The sequence below is a fragment of the Euprymna scolopes genome, chromosome 34 (assembly GCF_053919585.1).
Source record: "Euprymna scolopes isolate OS-2025 chromosome 34, ASM5391958v1, whole genome shotgun sequence".
Lineage (NCBI taxonomy): Eukaryota > Metazoa > Mollusca > Cephalopoda > Sepiida > Sepiolidae > Euprymna > Euprymna scolopes.
Window position 1 is genome coordinate 39,225,687 of NC_136515.1, and position 21,907 is coordinate 39,247,593.

A 21,907-nucleotide genomic window follows, 5' to 3' on the forward strand; every position below is an offset into this window, starting at 1 on the left:
ACGTGATTGAAGTGAGCAGAAGTTTCACCTTTTGCTCCACCGACTGGGTTTGGGGAGTTCAATGCATCTTTAAAAAAATCATTTAACCAAAGAATGTTGACATTCTACTCACACTAAATTGTCAGTGATACATAAAACCGTTTGTGTTTGCGATTTCTTTCTCCTGCAACAACTGTTTGATTGGAGCATCAGCATGCGACAAAATTAATTAAATTAAATTATTTTCTAAAAAATAAACTTTATTTCTTTAGTAAAATGTTTTCGTTTCATGTTAGGATGAGCAATAAAAGTAATTTTTTCAAGTAAAAAAACAACATTTGATTATCCTGACGCTCCGCACTTCTTTATTTGCATTGGAAGTGACGTCACACAACTCTTATAATACGGATGGTTACAATTGTAAAAATATTTTTTTATTTTTCTTTCATTTTGAGCTCTTTTTTTCTCCCGTTTGTTTTTGTTTTCTACAATTAATAAACCAGTTTACAAGTAAAAAATAATTTGTTTTAGCGAATTTAATTTTTTTTTCTCTCCCATTTGTTATATTGGTATTTGTACGAGCCTTTTTCAAGCCTCACACAAAAACACACATTCACATTTCAAGCTATGTCATATACATACGCGCCCACGTCCACACACGTACATATATTCACGTTCGCATACATACACTCACATTCACGTGTATATACACACACGCTAACGTATACACATGTACTCACACATGCGCACACGAACGCACACATGGACGACGTCACTTCCGCTTTTAGGGAAATATACCCATGCGCAAAAGACACTCCGGAAACGAATATAAAAGGAAGAGCAACAAGTGGCTCCTTCTTTCCGGCCCAGTTTCCGTGCTGGTCGGTCGGTCTTCGGACCGCCCGCGTGCGTCACGCCCACTTACTACTATGTATGGGGCACGAGCTAACAGACTCTATGTACACATTCCCACTCTTTCTCTCTCTATCTACTACTGGTCCCTGAGAACACCTTCGCGTGGTTGACTACTAACAGATGTCAACTCTCATATCCTCTTCTTTGTTTACACGCTGGACTATCATTGTCATTTCCACTAGAACACTCATTTCTCTTCCCACGCGCGAACAAACAATAGTGACCCGAACTTGAGATGAAAACATTTCCTTTTCTTGCTACAACACCAGTCCCGCAACGAACATTGGTTACACACGCGCGGACACGAACACATGTTATAACTAAAACGTTCATTCATTCAACAGCAAATAAACGACGTTTATCTTATCCATCAATTGAGTCTTTGTTTCCTTCAATTCCATTCGTTTCATTATTTTCTTGTGGCGAGCTAGGGTATTATATCCTGGTCCACAATATATTTGAGCGGAGAATCTAACATTTCTTTTCCTTTTGAGAATTTGTTTTAGTTTTTAATTACTAACACAGCGGAGAATTTAACTTTTTTTTCTCCCATTTCTTATTTTGAGTGGAGAATTTATTTTATTTTCATTTTGAGCTCTTTTTCCAATCCGGCGTTACCTTTTATAGGTACTCCTGCAGTCCTGCACTTTACGACCCGAGCTATTTTTTAACGCTATTATTTAGAAACCTATTATTTAACATGGGGAAGGGAGGGTGTATTGTAACTATTCTGTACTTTCACCTAACAATTCAGTTAAAAAAAGGTAAATATGAAGAATTACTCCACCCTCAAATTCCTTTAAAATTACCACTCTTAAAGGTTTTCGGGGTCGCTGAAAATGAAAATAACGTTTAAAATTACGGCAAACGAGTAGTTTCCAAGATTGAATTTACTTGTAAACTGGTTTATTAATTGTAGAAAACAAAAACAAACGGGAGAAAAAAGGAGCTCAAAATGAAAGAAAAATAAAACAAATTATTTTTACAATTGTAGCCATCCGTATTATAAGATTTGTGTGACGTCACTTCCAATGTAAATAAAGAAGTGCGGAGCGTCAGGATAACCTAACATTTTTCTTTTGTGGAGGAGGCTATGTTTTAGGTGATTACATGTGGTTTTTATGACCTTGCCACTTAGTGTTAGTGGTAAATAAATTTGATTAATTGTCCTAAAAAGTTAGAATTGAAAGTAATGGACCATGGATTTATTTTTGGCAGCCTTGTTGGGGACAGGTTGGAGACAGCTCCCTTATTTTGTCCTTTAGTTCTCACATTCCATGAATGATGTTTCTGACAAAGGAGGAAGAATTGCTGTTTTCTGGGTTAGACCCTATTCATCTAAGACTTACCATTGGCTACTTTTGACCTGGAAGCTCCTTACATCAAGTGGATTCTTGCATTGTCTGGAGTGATTCCCCCCCCCAAAAAAAATGCATGAAAATTATATCCAAAAGTGATCCTCCAATTCTAAAATAACTTTTTATTTTTTTTTTGTTAGTCACCAAATTTTTCAGGGTTTTCACACGTAATAATATATGTGTAGGTGATGACAGTGACAGTAATTTTATTGCGTAACCAAAAACTTTGAATATTCTCATCATAATTGGTTTAACATTTCGATATGTTGAATGGCCTGATTGAAAAAAAAAAGTTTTAAAAAATCCAATTATCAAATATTTATAAGATATTTAATATTTATTAGTAAATGTTCATACAAAAATTCGTGTTGATATAAAAATAAAAAAATATCTTGTTTTTAAAATTTCATCATTCTGTTTTTCACATTTCCTGACCACGACCGTTGATTTGTGATTGTCATTTCAAATGCTGTGAATGTTCCATTATTACATTTTTCTATAAAAATGCATTTGAGTATTATAAAATTAATAAAATTCACGTGTATATCATTTAAAATCTTCGATTTATTGATTGTAACAATATTTTATCGATAATTAAAGTTTTTGTTAAATTTCTAAAGTAAACTAAGTAGTAGACTATAGTTGAGGGCGACCTGAAAGCTCCCTTTTCATTATTCCCAGGATTATTTTACTTCTCCTGATCTTCCCTTTAGAATGGTGAATACATCAAGTATCTTTTTTTTTTTTCAGTCTTTCATATAACTCAACCAAGGATTGAACAGTCGTCCATTAGTAAACACTTATTATGCCAAAGTAATTGGTAAACAAAGCTTTGAAAATTTTTTATATTAAAATTTTATCATTAAAACAACTAACCAAAAAAAAAAAGCTGCTTAAAAGGCATATTTTAATCTAACCTCCTCTTGGAAGTCATTGGTACATTATTATTTGAGTAAAATAATTGGTTTTCATGATGTTCCATCAATTTAAGGGTTCTTCATGCCAAATTGTATACAATATTTACAAATAGTTTTGAGACCTATAAGTGTTGGTTGTAATTACTAGTAGTCATAGTAAATCTACCCATGGAATTGTTAATAACAATCCTTTCTCCAACCATATTTCGTACAAATAAATTTCAATTTGTGTCTGACTTGTCCACTAAGCTTCATACATGAATGTCCAACAGTCTTTGTTTTATTCTTGTTCAATGATGTGGTCTTTCGTTTTGCAAGCTCTGTCCCATCACTGCAATGTCACCTCTCTGTATCTGATTTACAAATACTTTCACAGAATGTGCTCTGAACTCATAGCACTTGTGTCCCCCTCGATGCCAACAGGCAGCAAAATCACACCCCTTCACTGCGGTCCTGAAAATCCTTCTACTCTAATGGTTTCTTTTTTCAGACTGCTAGACTTTAAAATTTCCTCCTGGTTTCCTCCTTCCCTGGCTGTACTGACACAAGTTCAATATAATGCAAACAGGCATCTTGTTACTCAACTCCCCATAATCCCCTGTCAGACACGATCCCAGATAGTAGCCTGTTACGTTCCAAGTGGCAAGATGCTTTGTTTTGGGTGAAAAGATTAAAAAACAAACTCCCATCTATAAATCTGTTCCCTATCACAGTGGCAATGTGCTTTGTTTGAAGGAGTATCTTTGATGGACGTTTGAATGAAGATTTTAAACTAGTCTAGGATGAGAAGAAAGAAGAGCAGGTCTTGGAGGCTGAGATTTTCTAGTGTACCTATTTACTATGCCTCCCCACGGGACAGAATTAGACACCAGGGTCGTTTTTTAACTTTGGAAAAATTTAGTAACAATATTTAATCAGGTTAGAGATATCATGAATAATTTGAAAATATACAATGTTGTATGCGCAATTGGTCGATGAGCTCGCATGTGTGATGGGCATTATAGAATCAGCAGTAGCTGTCATGCGAATTTACATAAAACCATATTCAGATTGTATTCCACTAACAATGATTGCAAGAGTTATTCCCCCTACCGTTTTTTTTTGTTTTAGTTCATTTCATTTGTCACATAATTCTAATTCTAAACGAGTCATATAACGTTTTTACCTGTATATATGACAAACCCTGTACCCCCATTAATATTTCCCCATTAATATTTCCCACCAAATTTGCTACCATTCTGCAAATAATCCTGCCATCTAAGTAAGCAACAAATAGGCGACGAAGTGTGTAGTCGTAATATCAGTTGTCATAGGCTCATATGAATATTAAAATGTATCCGTATCCAATTTCAAGATGAGTTTTGCCATTTCTCTTATCTTGTACTTTTGAATCTTACCAGTTGCCGTCAGTGGGTATGAATCCATGAAAAGAACATAGCGAGGTTGCTTGTATTTGGAAAGCTGAAACGAAAAGAAAAAGGAAAGTACATTTAATGAAAAACAAAGAATTTAAGATTATGTATGCTTTCAGCCATTTTAAGCATCCACTCCCATGGATATCCACGGCATAAAAGCATGTGGTACAAAGAAAAACTCAGAAAGAGCAAGAATAGGAGTTGAAGTTGAACATTAGAGAGAGGGTTCAGCCAGTGGCTCCCTTGAGGCTCTTTGATAAAGGATTCTGTAGTGGGTCTTCTGATGATGCAAGTCTGTCATTCAACTAAATAGCCGGGTACTTTTGATAAACTCCAAAAGATAATAAACATTATTTGATCATAAGCTGGACTTGTAGTTTTGCTTAGTGTGAGGATTCTTTGTTGCAGTGCTTACTGGATGGGTGAACAACTTTAGCTCTGACACAAGCTGTAGAATGATCACAGTGGAGAATGACCACATGAACTATGTTCACAGAAACATCAGCTGTTTCTTACAGTCAGGATCAAAGAATTTTCCCACGCTACCCTAGAAGAAGTGTTTGCAGTGTTATCAAAATATACTTGAGTAGCATTTTATCAATGTTTTACTGCGATCACAATTTTTGTTACTTTCTCATCCTCTGTCACTATTCCATCAATCTCCATCTCTTTTATTTTACATGGTGTCTATCACTCTTGTTTCTGTCACTCTCTCTTTTTATTAACAATCAAGCGTAAAACTCAAGATTGAAATAATCTAATATTTACATTGAAACCAAATATCACTACTAATAGTAATGCTACTTAATCCATAAATTAAAGAAAATGAGACAGAAAAGGACTAATTTTAAATTTTGTTTTTTAATTAATTATTTATTTATTTTCGAGCTATCTAACCTGAGCTCAATGGTTGGATGACCTGATGTGTCTTTTTTTGAACGATTTATAAAGTAAAATGGACTTTATGTGCATTGGGTGGAATCTACTCATTTGACCACAAAAACATTTGAAGGTTATATTTATTTAAGATGAGACAATGGCAATCACTCATCCTGTCACTATTGCATCAATCTCCATCTCTTTTATTTTACATTTTACTCTCGTTTCTGTCACTCTTTCTCTCTGTTTATTAACAATCGAACATAAAACTCAAGATTGAAAGCAAATATCACTACAAATAGTAATTCTATTTAATCCATAAATTAAGGAAGATGAGACAAAAAATGACGAATTTTAAATAAAAAATTTTTTTTTTTCAAGCAATCTAACCTGAGCTCAAATAGATAGATGACCTGATGTGTCAGTTTTTTTTTTCCTGAACGATTTATAAAGTAAAATGGACTTTATGTGCATTGGGTGGAATCTAATTCTTTGACAACAAAAGCATTTGAAGGTTATATTTATTTAAAAGACAAAATACAGAGTGCAGTTTTTAATTTTAATTGATTATTATTATTTTTATTATTATTTAAAATTAAAATCAATTAATTTAATGAAAATTATAAAAGGGTGTTACTTATGCCCCCTCCTCTATTTTCAAGAAAATCAAAATTAAATAAATCCTGATTATAATTGGAACCAATTTCTAAGTAAAATGACTTACATTCTGCAGACAATAGTCTTTTAGTTCTTGTTCAGAACATTCCATTCCATCATGAAGTTGCACGCAGGCACAGATCTCCTCTCCCATTCTTTCATCAGGTACACCAACAACCTGAAACATTAATTAGATAATAAGACTGCATTATTCATGGTAAGATTAAACAAAATAAACTTTCCAAGGCATCCAGAAAATAAATTGACCATTGAGATTTTCCATGTTCAGATTTACCAATGTCAATAGAGTGTATAATGTCTACAAAAAAGCTTGCATGTACTTTATGTATTGTTGGAAATCAGTTCATGAAATGTGATCAAAGATCAGTTAATGAAATGTGATAAAAAAAATCAGTTAATGAAATGTGTTCAAAAAATCATTTTATGAAATGTGATAAAAAAATCAGTTAATGAAATGTGATAATAAAATAAGTTAATGAAATGAGATCAAAAATCAGTTAATGAAATGTGATCAAAAAATCAGTTAATGAAATGTGATTAAAAAATCAGTTAATGAAATGTGATTAAAAAATCAGTTAATGAAATGTGATAATAAAATAAGTTAATGAAATGTGATCAAAAATCAGTTAATGAAATGTGATCAAAAATCAGTTAATGAAATGTGATTAAAAAATCAGTTTATGAAATGTGATAAAAAATCAGTTAATGAAATGTGATCAAAAATCAGTTAATGAAATGTGATCAAAAAATCAGTTTATGAAATGTGATAAAAAATCAGTTAATGAAATGTGATCAAAAATCAGTTAATGAAATGTGATCAAAAATCAGTTAATGAAATCTGATCAAAAATCAGTTAATGAAATGTGATCAAAAATCAGTTAATGAAATGTGATTAAAAAATCAGTTAATGAAATGTGATCAAAAAATCAGTTTATGAAATGTGATCAAAAAACAGTTAATGAAATGTGATCAAAAATCAGTTAATGAAATGTGATCAAAAATCAGTTAATGAAATGTGATAAAAAATCAGTTAATGAAATGTGATTAAAAAATCAGTTAATGAAATGTGATCAAAAATCAGTTAATGAAATGTGATCAAAAAATCAGTTTATGAAATGTGATCAAAAATCAGTTAATGAAATGTGATCAAAAAATCAGTTTATGAAATGTGATCAAAAAATCAGTTAATGAAATGTGATCAAAAAATCAGTTTATGAAATGTGATCAAAAATCAGTTAATGAAATGTGATCAAAAAATCAGTTAATGAAATGTGATCAAAAATCAGTTTACAACATTTCTCTCACCTGAATATCTCTAACTTTTGGATGTTTATATAGTAAATGTTCAATTTCAGTTGGGTAGATATTTTCTCCTCCACGAATTATCATGTCCTTGTACCTTCCAATGATTATACCGTAGCCTCATTCATCCAATATTACCATATCTCTGAAAAAAAAAAATATGTATGTATAGACACACAAACATATATACACACACACTCACCTTGGTAAGGTTGATGAAAAGAAACGAAGCAGAGTAAAAAATGTTCATTTAAAATAAGAAGATATTTTTTATTTATATATATATATTATAAGAAGATATTTTTTATATATTACTAGCATGGGTACCCGGCATTGCCCAGATGGAGAGAAGTGGTATACTAAGGATATTAAGTAATCCCCAGAAAAAAAAAACTTTTGTTTCAATCAAAATAGCAGTGAGTAGTAGGCAGTTCCGAAACTGTAACATAAAAGAGGAAAATGACGTGAAAAGAGCTAACACGTTAGCTGTCACAGCCACAATGACTTATGACGTCATAAGCCTTTGAAATAACGTTTTTTAAACGTACATTTAGATTGCATATGACTTGCAAAAATGTTGACACAAAAAGTGACCCCTCCTTGCAAAAAGTGGTTCAGTTGACCAGCACAGAATTAATCTTTTTGGACAATTTTACATATTTTTCATTCGAGAGATTGATTTTTCTAACGATATCAATTTTGTCATGGTCACGTTTTTGGCAGACATATAAGCACACACACACACACAGATTAACATAGATTTTCCCTTTTATATAATACTAGCGAAGGGTACCCGGCGTTGCCCGGGTGTTTGTAGGTGTGTGTGTGGTGTTAGATAAAAAAGAAACCGGGGGGGGGGAGGATCGAAGCCGAAGCCCTGAGGCGAAGTTTGAAAATAAAATTGGCCAGCCAGAATGAAGCATTGTTATAAGCGAATAAGTGAAAGATGTTTGAAAGTCGTCGAGCATTACGACGATGACGATGATGATGTAAGCATTGTTATAAGCGAAGTAAGTAAAGAAAACAACGTTTTAATTAAGCGGGGGGGGGGGTAATCAAAACATTGAAAAAAAACACAGAAAAAACTAACGTAAGGCAAACGAACGATGAAAACAGAAAAACGAACACGTGAAAAATGGCTTAAATAAGCCTGTTTCGATATTAAAATTTACCCAGTTGTTTTGGGGTGTCGCTAAGAATAAGCAAAGTAAAAAAAAAAACAGGAAAACAAACGTTACGTGAAAAATGGCTTAAATAATACAGAGTTCAATATTTAAATTTAAAAAAAAAACATCTTACACCACGATTCGAACCCAAAACGTTTAGATAATGAACCAACGCCTTAACTACCTGAGCTAAAGCGGCGTATACGAAATTTGTTTGGTTTTTCAACTATTTAAAGTAAATCAGGTCACGACGTCATGACGTCATCTGACGCATGCGTTGTTGACCCTCCCCTGTCGAAAATTGTCGATTTCGGGGTGAAAAAGTTAACGTTTTTTCTCTCTCTCTCTCTCTGTTTGCGTCTCTCTCTCTCTCTCTCTCTCTCTCTGTTTGCGCGTCTCTCTCTCTCTCTCTCTCTCTCTCTCTCTCTCTCTCTCTCTCTCTCTCTCTCACACACTTCGTCTTCCTTACTCTAAAGAGTGTTACTAAAAAAGAAAATGGCGTTTGGGTTTGTTTTTTTGTAAAACTTCAATTGTTAATATTTTTTGTAAGCATATTTTTTTTTTACTTCACATTTTTGGCTTGTTATTTTTCGTTTAACTATCATATCTAACTATTTTTAATGTGCTAATAACTTTGGTAACGTTGTCATAGCGTAGAAGTTCATAGTTTAGCTTGTGAGGGTTAAATTTTTTTTTACCGATAACAACAATGTTTTTTAAATTCAGACTGCCATTACAGCTTGCTGACGTCAAGATCACGTGACATGACTCAGCGGGTTTTAAATACAAGTTGACCCAAAATAAACGGCCTCGTGTACACTTTATGTAGAAGAGCTGGCCCCTGTATTTTTGGGGGAGTTATAAATCGATTTAAAAATATGTAATGTTTAACATTAAAATGTCATTTTTTTGGGCCCCTCCCCCCTGCAGAAAATCGATCAGTTGACTCACTTCTGATGGTCCTTTTGGGCCAATTTTTCGATATTTGCCGTCCGGAGGGTGAGGCTTTCATATGAGACCAAGTTTGTGAATTTTTCTTCCGTCGATCAAAAGTTTTTAGCAGACACACAAACATACATACATACATATATACATTTTCGCTTTTATATATATAGACTAGCCTGGGTGTCCGGTGTTGCCCAGGTGTTATGAGGTGTGTGTTAAGCAAAAAAAAAAAAAGTAGTATGAAGCTGAAGTCCGATCTAAACAAATTCAAAGTCCAAGGGACAGGAAAGCGTTTCGATCAGTACACACACAGACACGGTGACACGCCACCAACACAAACCAGCATACACAATTACCAACCGGCCGTTCTTTCCTCACTCCTTGCCTTCCAAAACGACCTGAATTTATAGTTGTCGAAGACCAACTGATTTGCATATATGCACGAGATTTTGCGAGAGTTTCCGAGATCATACCATTACAAAACGCCGTCGGTGCCATCTTGGAATTCTTTTCTTATCCTAGCTTCGCAGCGATGACAAAGCACACACGCACACCTAGGTCGTTTGAATGGTAAGCCCTCATTTTCACAGCTTTCGCCACATAGTAGTAGGCAGGCAGGCTCGAACCTCTACCGCGAAGGAAGAAAAGAATGTGAAAAAAAAATAACGTGATTTCTTTGTCGTTGCGTCCACTGCCAAACCGGAAGTGGCAAAGGTTTAAATTAAGGCTAGTTAATCGAAAAGAGGGGATGACTCTCGAAAATATCGGTGAAAAAAGCGACTCCTCCCTGTAAAAAAGTGCCCAGTTGAGGGTGAAGGAATCAATGTTTTTTCGATATTTGTCGTCCGAAGGGTAAAGTTTCAAAACAATAATAATCTTGTGAAAATCCATTGCCTCCGTCAAAAGTTTTAGGCAGACATACATACATACATTTAAACAGACAGGTGATATTTATATTATAGACTAGCGGGGGGTACCCAGCGTTGCCCGGGTGTTTGGAGGTGTGGGGGGAGGGTTTAAAAAAAAGTAAGTATGAGGATCGAACCCGAACCGTTGAGGCAAAGTTGTAAATTAAAGTGTGAAAAAAAAAACGTGGGACGTTAACCATTGCCCCACTGTGAGATGCTAAGGGAAACACGTTTGAATTTATTTAATTACTTGGATTTGGCAGGTGCTCGTTTTAATGAGTTAATGAGGTCAAGTTTGCGGGATTCCATTTACTGCTGAATGCTTTTTTCCCCCAAGATGTTATAGGAACAAGACTAATCCACATGTGGCGAGCGACAAATATTGAATATTTATCTTCCCGAAATCGAGCAAATTAAATAGACAGATGAGCTTCGTTGTTAACTGTGAGATATTACGATTTATATGTGATATAAAAAGTTTTAAAAAGTTGTGAACCGACCGACTGCTTCTCTGAGAGAAGCCTTTTGTAGACACACAGAAAAAGCGAACACACATACATACATACATACATTTTCGCTTTTATATTTATAGACTAGCAAAAGTACCCCTCGTTGACTGGGTTCAAAAACAGCCTACAGAAAATGGACTCTGATTTATGAAAGTACTAGGGGGGGGGGTACCCGGCGTTGCCCGGGTGTTTGTTGGTGTGTGTATGGGGGGGGGTAATTAATAACCCTGCTTAAATATTATAAAAAAGATGATGTAAAAAAAAAACCCAAAACCAAAACGGAAGAAAATGGCATAAATAAACCTGTGTATGGGGGAGGGGTAAACTAAAGAATAAGCGAAGTAATAAAAAGAAAGTTTCCCGGGTGTTTAAAGGTGTAAAAAAAAAAAAAAATAGTTTTGGTCGGGAAGAGGGATTGAACCCGGAAGCCTTGACATGGAGGTGGAAACCAAAGCCAACTACTTAACTGTCTCGACCACGAGTGAGAGTAATTGATTAGCGTGTTAAGTTAAGGCTTATAAAGCTAGTAAAAGAGGTTTGATTGACAGGAAGACGCTAAATGAATTCATCGCGGGATCGTTATTTTTAGTTTTCACTTCCCCCAGATGATGGTGGGAAGGGGGGAAAGCAGCGCGAAAGCCGAGAACACAACGTTTTAATTTAATTTCACTGTATTTATACTAAAATGCAGGACAAACAGGGGACAGAGTGAAATAGCGCGAATCTCATAAAAGTCGACGTAAATAAATCTAGAGACGACCCGTGTTCCCAAATCCTAGATATTATTATATAGGGGGTATATAAACAGTTTTAAGCGATAGTAACGACCCCGGGAGCGTGTGCGAAAGAAGCCTTTACGAGACATACACGAAATGGTCACACACATTTTGCCTTTTATATATATAGACTAGCGGGGGTACCCGGAGTTGCCCAGCTGTTTGTAGGTGTGTGTGGTGTTAAACAAAAAAGAACTCTATAGGATCGAACCCGAAGCCCTGAGGCGAAGTTTGAAAATAAAATTGGCCAGCCAGAATGAGTTAGTGAAAGATGTTTGAATTGATATAAGAACGAAATTGACAGGTGCGCGGCCAGAGCGTTACGACGACGATGACTACGACAACAACGACGACGACGTAGGTTTGTTTGTTATAAGGGAAGTAAAATAAGAAAACAATGTTAACACTTAAGCGGGGAAAAAACACAAAAAAAAACTAACATAAGACAAACGAACGATGAAAACAAAAAACGAACACGTGAAAAATGGCTTCAATAAGCCTGTTTCGATAGTAAAATTAAAAAAATCGGTGGGTACCCGGGGGTTTTTGGGTGTCGCTAATAATAAGCGAAGTAAAAAAAAAAAAAAAGCAGAAAAACGAAACACTGGTTCAATACTTAAATTTAAAAAATCGAAAAAAAACAAAAACATCTCACACCACGATTCGAACCCAAAACGTTTAGATAATGAACCAAGAAGAGTTCGCAATTAAAGGATACTCTAACTTAACTTCTAAATCTGACCCCCAAGATCGCCATGGGCATGGAATATGTGCCTATATTAAAGATAACTTTCCATGTGGTAGGGACATCTCCAGGGAAGATCCTAACTTACCCTATATGTGCTTCCGGGTTGCTTTAGCTCACACTACTGCATTTATATTTACTCTCTATCGCCCCCACAACAGCGGAGTTACTATCTTTCAAAGCATATCTGAGAAAATTGACCAAGTCCTATCTGCTTATCCTTCAGCTAACATTCACGTATGTGGAGACTTCAATGTTCACAACGTCGAATGGTTGACCCACTCAAACAAGACCGATGATGAGGGGAGGTTCTGTCATGATTTCTCCATTGCTTATGACCTCACTCAGATCGTTCAGGAACCCACCCGTGTGCCTGACAATGACGGCCAGTATGCGAGCCTACTAGACCTTTTTCTCACAACTTGCCCTGAACTATGTTCAGTTTCTGTTCTGTCGCTTCTTGGATCTTCCGATCACTCTGTTGTATCAATTAAGATAAAAATGAAATGTAATATGTCCCCAGACGTACCTCTCCATCGTACAGTATATTGATACACTAAGGCTGACTGGGATAGCTTCCGTACATTTATATCTGATCTACCTCTGCATTCCATGTTTAAAAAGGATGTGTCCTCTATAGTATTAGACCTGACGGAATGGTTAATTGTAGGTATTGACCGTTTCATACCCTCGAAAAAGTTTCAGCAAAAACAGCCAGCCATGGTTCTCTCCAGAATGTGCTGCTGCCATTGCGCACAGAAATCACTTTTTCCACTGCTTCAAACGTAATAGATGTATGGAAACTAAAGCCGCTTTCAGGACTGCCAGCAACCATTGTAAGAAAGTAATAAAGAACGCAAGAGAGTTGTATTCTCAATCTGTTAAGTCCAAAGTAGCTGAGCAGCGGCCTGGTTGCCACCAGTTTTGGCAAATAGCAAACAGAATCCTGAACAGAAGCATGTGCTCCATCCCAACTATTATCAATGGACCTGAGGTAATCTCGTCAGCATCAGACAAAGCCAAACTCTTTGTCAAGAACTTTGCAGCTAATTCTACCCTTTGCAACCAAGGCCGCCAACCCCCAATATTTCCTCCTGTATCAGAAAACACGCTATGTGATGTTGCCAAGCTAATCAAAAACCTTGATTCCAGTAAATCAACTGGCCCTGACGGTATTCCAATTATAGTACTCAAAAGACTTCAACCTGAACTAGCGCCCATACTTACAAAACTGTTTAAACGTTGTCTTAAGGAGAATAGTTTCCCATCACCCTGGAAAATTTCATCAGTATGCCCTGTATTTAAGAATTCAGGTGATCGCTCATCCCCCTCTCCGTACAGGCCAATAAGTCTCCTGTGCGTCATAAGTAAGTTGCTAGAATCTGTGTTAAATACAGAAGTAATCAACCATCTCAACAAAAATAACCTTTTTAGTGACACTCAATATGGTTTCCGTTCTGCTAGATCTACAGCAGATGTGCTTACAGTTATATCGCATAGGATTAGCAAATCTCTTGACGGTGGCAATCTTTCTAGGGCAATTGCTCTTGACATATCTAAAGCCTTTGATAGGGTATGGCATAAAGGTTTACTTCATAAGATCGCTAGCTATGGTATAGCTGGAAAAGTCTTCTCAATTATTAAATCATTTCTTTCTGATAGGTTCATAAGAGTAGTAGTTGAGGGGCAAAAATCAGAAGCTCACAGTATTAATGCCGGTGTCCCTCAGGGGTCCATCCTGTGCCCAACTCTTTTCCTGATCTACATTAATGATCTTCCAAATCACATCCTTACATCATTTGTAGACATTTATGCTGACGACACTACCATTTATGGTAGCACATCTAAGACAGTAAACGACCAAGTTCTCTCCAATTCTCTTTCCTCTGATCTTGAGCACGTAGTACAATGGGGAAAGGAGTGGCTGGTTACTTTTAATGCATCTAAAACCAAGCTTCTCTCTTTACATCATCAACATTCTGATCCCCATCTGGCATCAATTGAAATGAATGGCTCTCGTCTTCAGGAGGCCTCAAGTTTTGACAGGCTTCTGGGCTTGACCATTACTCCTGATCTTAAATGGAACACGTATATCAAATCTGTTGCCAAGGCCGCTGGAAAAATGGTGGGATCTTTCTATCGATCCGGTAAATATCTCACTGCTGATGCTATTCTCTATCTATATAAGAGCCAGGTACGTCCAAGGATGGAATACTGTTGCCACATCTGGGCAGGAGCTACTAGAAAGGACTTGTCCTGCCTTGATAGAGTTCAAAATAGACTTCGTAGCCTCGTAGGAGATGTCCTTTTCTCCTCCTTGCAACCTCTATCTCACAGAAGAGATGTTGCGAGTTTGTCTCTGATGTATCGTTATTTTCATGGAAAGTGTTCGACTGAGCTTCAATCTATGGTCCCCCCTCGCCAAACTTTCACAAGAAACACTCGTCTAGCTGTAAACACTATCAATAATTCCCTCACTCTTTATCTGTGCCCAAACCTAAACGTAGATTCCATGAACAAAGCTTCTTTCTTAGAACTGCACGCCTGTGGAATTGTCTTCCGTTTTCCTGCTTTCCGGCTGACTACAATATGGTTGTCTTCAAGTCTAACGTAAATAAGTTCTTGATGAGCCGTTCCATATAAGTTATCAAATTTACCAAATTTTCATTACTAATGATTACTATATTGTCCAATTTCTACTGTACACTCTTTAACGCTTATCCTTGAGTGGCCTCTTGGCCTTGATAATGTGGTGATGCCCATGTAAAAAAAAAAAAAAAAGGCCTTAAGCAAATGAGCTAACGTGACTTATATGAAATTTGTTCGGTTTTTCAACTATTTAAAGTAAATCAGGTCACGACGTCATCTGACGCATGCGTAAAATCGGTCATTGTCACGAGAGGACCGTTTTTTTGACGAAAATTGTTGATTTCAGGGTGAAAAAGTTAACGTTTTTGTCCAATTTTTCAATATTTTTCGAGCAAAGGATGGAGCTTCGATGTGATACCGAGTTTGTGAATTTTCGTCGCGTCTGTTGAAAGTTTTTAGCAGACATCCAAACATACACACAAACATACATACATTTTTGCTTTTATATATATAGATACTAGTGGGGCTGCCCGGAATTGCCCGGGTGTTTGGAGGTGTGTGTGTTGCACAGGAGGTAGATCAAAACAAAAATAAAATAAAAAAAAACGTTTGGAGGTGTAAAAGATAAAACAAATGTTGGTAGGAAGGTAGGCGGTATTTATTTGCTCCCCCACAGAGCAAATTAGGCACAAGGCCGATTTTTAATGTGAGGAATCAAGAGGAAATAGGGACCAACTCCCCGGGGAATAGGGGAGCTGGATAGTTACAATTGGTATGAAGGGTTGCCCCTACATTAACCAAGGTCTTATATGTGGGGTTTCCCCCACATATGGTCTTTGCTTGCAGTATCTGCCGGAACAGATACTACACTTTGATCTTGGCCCGAAGGCCACGAAGGTCCTTCTTTGCAAGAAGAAGTTTGACTCGAACCCGAAGCCTTGCCACGAATGTGGAAATAAAGGGAAAAAACCCCTGACATCTAACTCACTCGACCACGAGGGAGAGAAAGTGAAAACTGTCTTAATTTAACGTGAAATTGACAGGTGCAAAAATTTAATAAGGTCAAACATCATGCGACTTAAGTTTGGCACTGCAAGCCAGTTTGTGCGTATTTGCTCAACACTATAACTTCCAACATCACATAATATAGATGCTTTTTATTGCACTCACACTTTAGTTCCATCGCAAAAAAACAAAGTTAAATAGATCTATAAATTAAATACAAACACAATGGTATAGTTAAAAAAAAAGTATATTAACAGAAATATGCGCCATTATTCTGGGGCCATAACTGCCATCAATAACTGACACAACATTTCGTGCATTTAGTGTGTCCGGGTAAGTTCATTTAATCCTGAACTAAGTAAATCAGATTACACTATAATCCTAAACCCCTTTTTAGCTTATCTCTTCTCTCTTATATATATATATATATATATATACATAAAAATAAAATGAAGTCATTTTTGCCCCTCTGAGTTTGACCTTAATAGGATTAAAACTCAAGACATTTCATGCAAATGTAATGTGCACAAACTGCAGCACATTATCTGAGGTGTGCTATAGGCCTATTACCCTTACACTTCCTTGATAACCGTGTGTTCCTATATTTTTTCTTGTGAGAGTTCACTGCCAAAACCTGTAAGAATCAATGGAAATGGTAAAATCTTTTCTCTCTATTATGTTCATACTCCCCCCACAACCATTTAACATCGTTGCGGATACGTCCACAGGAGAATTTGGGAGGAAGCACTGGTTGGAGTTCTTAGTTGCTTAAAAAAAATGGAATGGCATTTTACCGTCGGGTGAAACGCAACATTCGATTACATCTATTATATGGGTTACTTTTCCCACTTCTTTTATTTCTTCTTCTTTTTTTTTCATTTTTTTCCCCCCTTTTGGGGGGTGTAATTCGAAGGGTTACTTAAACGAAACGAACTAACCTTGGATTCAAGGTTTTACAACAACCTATAACAGTCAGCTGCTAGCGTTCTTCAAATGTTCAAACGATTACTCAATTTATATATTTTATTTACTGTATTTTTTCTTCTATTATGTTTTCAGTGATTTCATACATGATACTAGGGGGAGAGCTGACTTCTTATTTTCAGATTAGTTACTCATTCATTATTTATTTCTATACATTGAATTCATGGTAGTTTCATAAGCCCAATTACTATTACGCTATCGATATAGAACCAGACGACATTCCAATTGGTAAAACGCGACAACAAAGAAAACAATACAAAAAAGAAAAGAAAAGAAAACAAATAACAAACCGTTATACTTACACCTGATAATTATACGGTTAAAAAATACTTCTTTTGCATAGAACAAACCAACAACAAACAAAAAAATTATGAATAAAATCTATTAAACATTTATTTGTTATACACGGTCAGTTTTCTGGTTTTATTTATTTTCCTCCATTTGTACTTTTTTCCTATTTATTTTTTTTTATTTCATTGCAGAAAACAAACCAGCAAAACAAAACAAAATAAAATAAAATAAAATAAACATAATTGCATTTTACACATTAGTTTTCTGGGAGTTTTTTTTTCCATTTGTATTCATTCCAGTTCGTTTTGTGTGTTTATTTTTTTAGTTTATTTGTTTGTTTGTTTGTTTATTTGTTTGTTTGTTTTTGTTTTGTTTTTTCCTGTACTCTGCGGCTGACAACGATGCTTGACGGAAATTCACGAGAATTAGGGTCAAATTATGCAGGACTACCTTCATTTAAAAAAATAAAATTTTTTAAACTTTTTCTTAAACACCTACAAATGATTTCTTAACACCCTTTCTTACATTTTTCCCCCCCAGTTTTTGCCATTAATTCTTTCAATTTTACGCGCATAAAACACATAAAAATGACATTATACATACTTGGGCCCTTTTGCTTACCAGGGGAAGGGGAAAAATACAGTTTCATTTCTTCGCCTAATTGGACACTAACAGAACAAATTACACACAAATCATTACGGGTTTATTTCATTTACAAAATAAAGTCCGCTGTTTGCATTTACAGACAATTTACTCCCGTCATATATTAGCTAAACCAGGGGGGGGGCATCTATAAATATAAAATCGGAAATGTGTGTGTGTGTTCGCTTCTTCTTCTTCTTCTTCTTCTTCTTGTGTATGTCCGCGTATGCTTTGGCTTGCAGGTCAGACCACCTGTTCATTGTGCTTCATAAACCTTCATATAATGCCCTTATCAGTTCGTCAGATGGTTAGGTGACTGGCTTTTTTCCCCTTTCGTTTCCACATTCGGGTTCAATCCGACATTCCAACCAAAACTTTTTTATTCTCTTTTTAATACACACACCTCTAAACACCCGGGCAACGCCGGGTACCCCCCCCCCGCTAGTTCTTTATAATGAGTCAATATCTTTTCCTCTTGGAGTTGACTTCCAGGAAATCAGTATTTTTTTTCTTTTCGATGTTCACCTTTGAGAAATGACTTGTGTGACTAGTAACTTGACTGTGTCAAACACAATGTCCATTACTTGTTCTTCTGTAGTCGTCTACAGCATCAGAGTATCTTTTCCTGATTTGGTTTAAATTTTCTCCTGGTTAAATTTTGGGTGTTGCTATCATGTAAAGTTAAATGAATTGACTTCAACATTAGAACAAGAAATGAGCCAATTTTTTTGGCATTTATTCATTAATATATCATTTCATTGATCTCTACACATTCACAAAAAATAAGAAAAAATTTCTGAAAAAATTTCCTACCCTGTACGATACCATTTGTCTGAGGAAATGACTTCAGCTGTTTTCTGAGGATCATTCCAATAACCAAGCATTGTTGTGTAACCTCTTGTAAGAAGTTCTCCCGGTTCACCAAGAGGCACAATTTCACCGTTTTCATTCACTACTTTAACCTAGAAAATAAAATACCATAATATATATATATATATATATATATATATATATATATATATATATATATATATATATATATATATACATATATATATATATGTATGTATATATATATATATATATATATATATATATATATATATATATATATTAATGAAAACAAAGGGATGTAGTGTTTACCTGATATACGCAATGGTAAACTTCAAACTAATATAAATAACAGTATTATATGTAGAAAATGTAAACCCAACCGAATTAAAAAAGCTCAATACGCAATAGAGAGTAGAGCTTATTATAAAAGAAAGAAAATTAAAACTGTAAGTTGAACTTTACAATCAAAATTTATTGTTTGACTGAATACTCCAAAAAACAGTTTACAAAGTCCTTATTCCGCGGAGTTTCAAAGAATGCTATTCTTATTATTCTTCTCATCAGAGGACATTATTATATAAATTATATTTGTAGCAATGCTAGAATTTGCTAGAGGAGTTTCATTCAAGCTAAAATATTATGCACGGTTTATTTTTATATTACTTTTTTTACATATACAATATTTTTTCATGTTTTTATTTGGCAATGTATAACTACAATAAATTGCAGTTTTACTTAATGCATTAACTAACAAATTCTAGCATTGTTACAAATATAATTTGCTGATTTCTTTATGTCCTCTGATAAGAAGAATAATAAGAATAGCATTCTTTGAAACTCTGCTGAATAAGGACTTTGTAAATTGTTTTTTGGGGTATTCAGTCGAACAATAAATTTTGATTGTAAAGTTCAACTTACAGTTTTAATTTTCTTTCTCTTATCTCTCTCTCTCTCTCTCTCTTTCTCTCTCTCTCTCTCTCTCTCTCTATATATATATATATATATATATATATATATATATATATATATATATTAACCAATTTTCAACGTTTTACAACAATTCTTTAAGAAATTCAGGATATACAGATAATATAAAATACAACAAAAAAGACTATAGTTAAAAGGTTAAAATCAGTAATTACCCATAATATGATCCTAAAGACAGGTAATAATATAATACAATCTAATGCAAGCAAATATAAGCCAATCCCAAAAGATTCTAACACTTATAGAAATTCTAACCACAAGCAAAATAAGAAAAATAGACGACTAAGATGAAAGAAATCCATATTGTTCAATTCACCTTTTAGCATGAACGTAAAAACAAACATACCTAAAGAATTTTTCAAAATAGTAGAAAACTCCTTTATATACCTGCATAAGTACAGTACATTATTAAACAAAATCTATAAAAATATCATACTCAACTATGCGGACTTTAGCGCAAACGATCATATCTTTCAATAACATGAAAATAAAAACTCAGAACCCTCCCTCAGCCCATATAAATCAATGTAACTGCAAAAATTAAGAGCCCTGTCCTCTTACTAATGATTGCATACATAAGGATGAGAAAATTTAAATACAGCCAATTTGAAATAACAGATAATTTAACATTAGACAGTAAAAATGATACCCACTGCATATTATTATTTACTCAACATAATCAATCTTACCATATTCTCTTATCTATAATCTATTATGTACATTAGGAACCTTTTAATCAGCCTAATCGATTATTTCTGTTTTTAAATCGTTCTTCGTTCATATCTCACAAATTAAATGTTTACATGTTAAATCTTGGCTCTTGAGTTGTAATTTTAGAAAACACCATTTAATATTATTGAAACACTTGTATTCATCTACATGTAGCACTATTTAGACCCCCTCCCTTAATTCTACCATTCTACTACATAATTTACATATTCAATCATAACTTTATTAATATTAATGCCTCTGAACTACCTTCCACAATCTATATGGAAATAAAAACTTGATTTGCTAAGCCACAATTTATATTTATATTAGTACTAAACATCTTTTAATATGATTGCCTCAGCCACTAACTTATCTATTTTAGCTACTCGAATATTATCTTTACTATAAATTGTTGACACTTTTATATTTTAGCTTCATAATTTATAGACTTTACATATGGCATTTTTTAACCTACCTATTACTTCAGTAATTTATTCATTTGAGATTTTATCAAATATCTATAGTACTTCATAGGTTATCTAATTGTATAGTTTTGTTGCTAATAATCTTTAATCCTATAAACTGCGTTATATTTTATTTTTTATCTAGTAAAATTTTAAAAGTGTTATATTTTATTTTATTGGCTTTAATCAAGCCGATAAAATGAATAACCAAAATTTGACTCTAATTTTATGATTGTAAGAGTCACATCAATCTTTGTAGACAATCCCCACTCATTCAACTTTCTATCATCCCCCTCTCATATAAACTTCCTTCCCCCTCTTTGATACAAGCTGTCTGTCGCACATCAATTCTTTAAAACCTTTATCCCCATGTTATACTGAAAATAACTTTTTTTTTCTTCCTTTTTATTTAAACATTTGCTCAGAATATGAATAAGATTTTAATTTTTCCCTTCATTTTTTTCTCTTCATTTAATCAGGAATTCAGAAAATTTTGCTTAAGTTTAAATTTTAAAATCTCTTTCTTTATCATCTTTATTTTTATCCTTATTTTAACCCCACTCTTAAAATAACAAATTTGACCTGTTCGGAAACTAAAATCTCATATCCTTCTTTTTTTTGTTGTTTCAACCCTTATTTTCTTTCTCTATGTCCTTTGAAAACATTTAATCTTTAGTACGTTTTCTATGGATGTGCTGAATAGCACAATTGTATCACACTAGATTTAAAAATAAAATAAGATAAAGAAAAAACAACTGTTTACAAACATTTATTGCTGTCCTGTGCCCTCTTCATCCACTCCACTCATTGCTATTACAAAATTTCTGAAATTAACTTTTTCATGTCCAATTACTTGTAAAACCTTCTCCCCATGCTCTCTTGAAAGTGGCGCCTATTTGGGGAGCAAT

The 21,907-nt window shown here is 34.5% G+C and overlaps 1 protein-coding gene across 1 annotated transcript in view; it reads right to left on the bottom strand.

Moving 5' to 3' along the window:
* Positions 1 to 6,187: 6,187 nt before the first annotated feature.
* LOC145259188 (medium-chain acyl-CoA ligase ACSF2, mitochondrial-like) overlaps positions 6,188 to 21,907 on the bottom strand; it is a 131,082-nt gene continuing 115,362 nt past the window's right edge. Inside the window, exons 13-15 of the mRNA XM_080116962.1 lie at positions 18,817 to 18,965; positions 7,447 to 7,588; positions 6,188 to 6,298 (exon numbers count right to left, since the gene is read on the bottom strand). Coding sequence (XP_079973088.1) covers positions 7,564 to 7,588; positions 18,817 to 18,965 — 174 coding nt within the window. The 3' untranslated portion in view covers positions 6,188 to 6,298; positions 7,447 to 7,563. The remainder of the gene's footprint in view (positions 6,299 to 7,446; positions 7,589 to 18,816; positions 18,966 to 21,907) is intronic.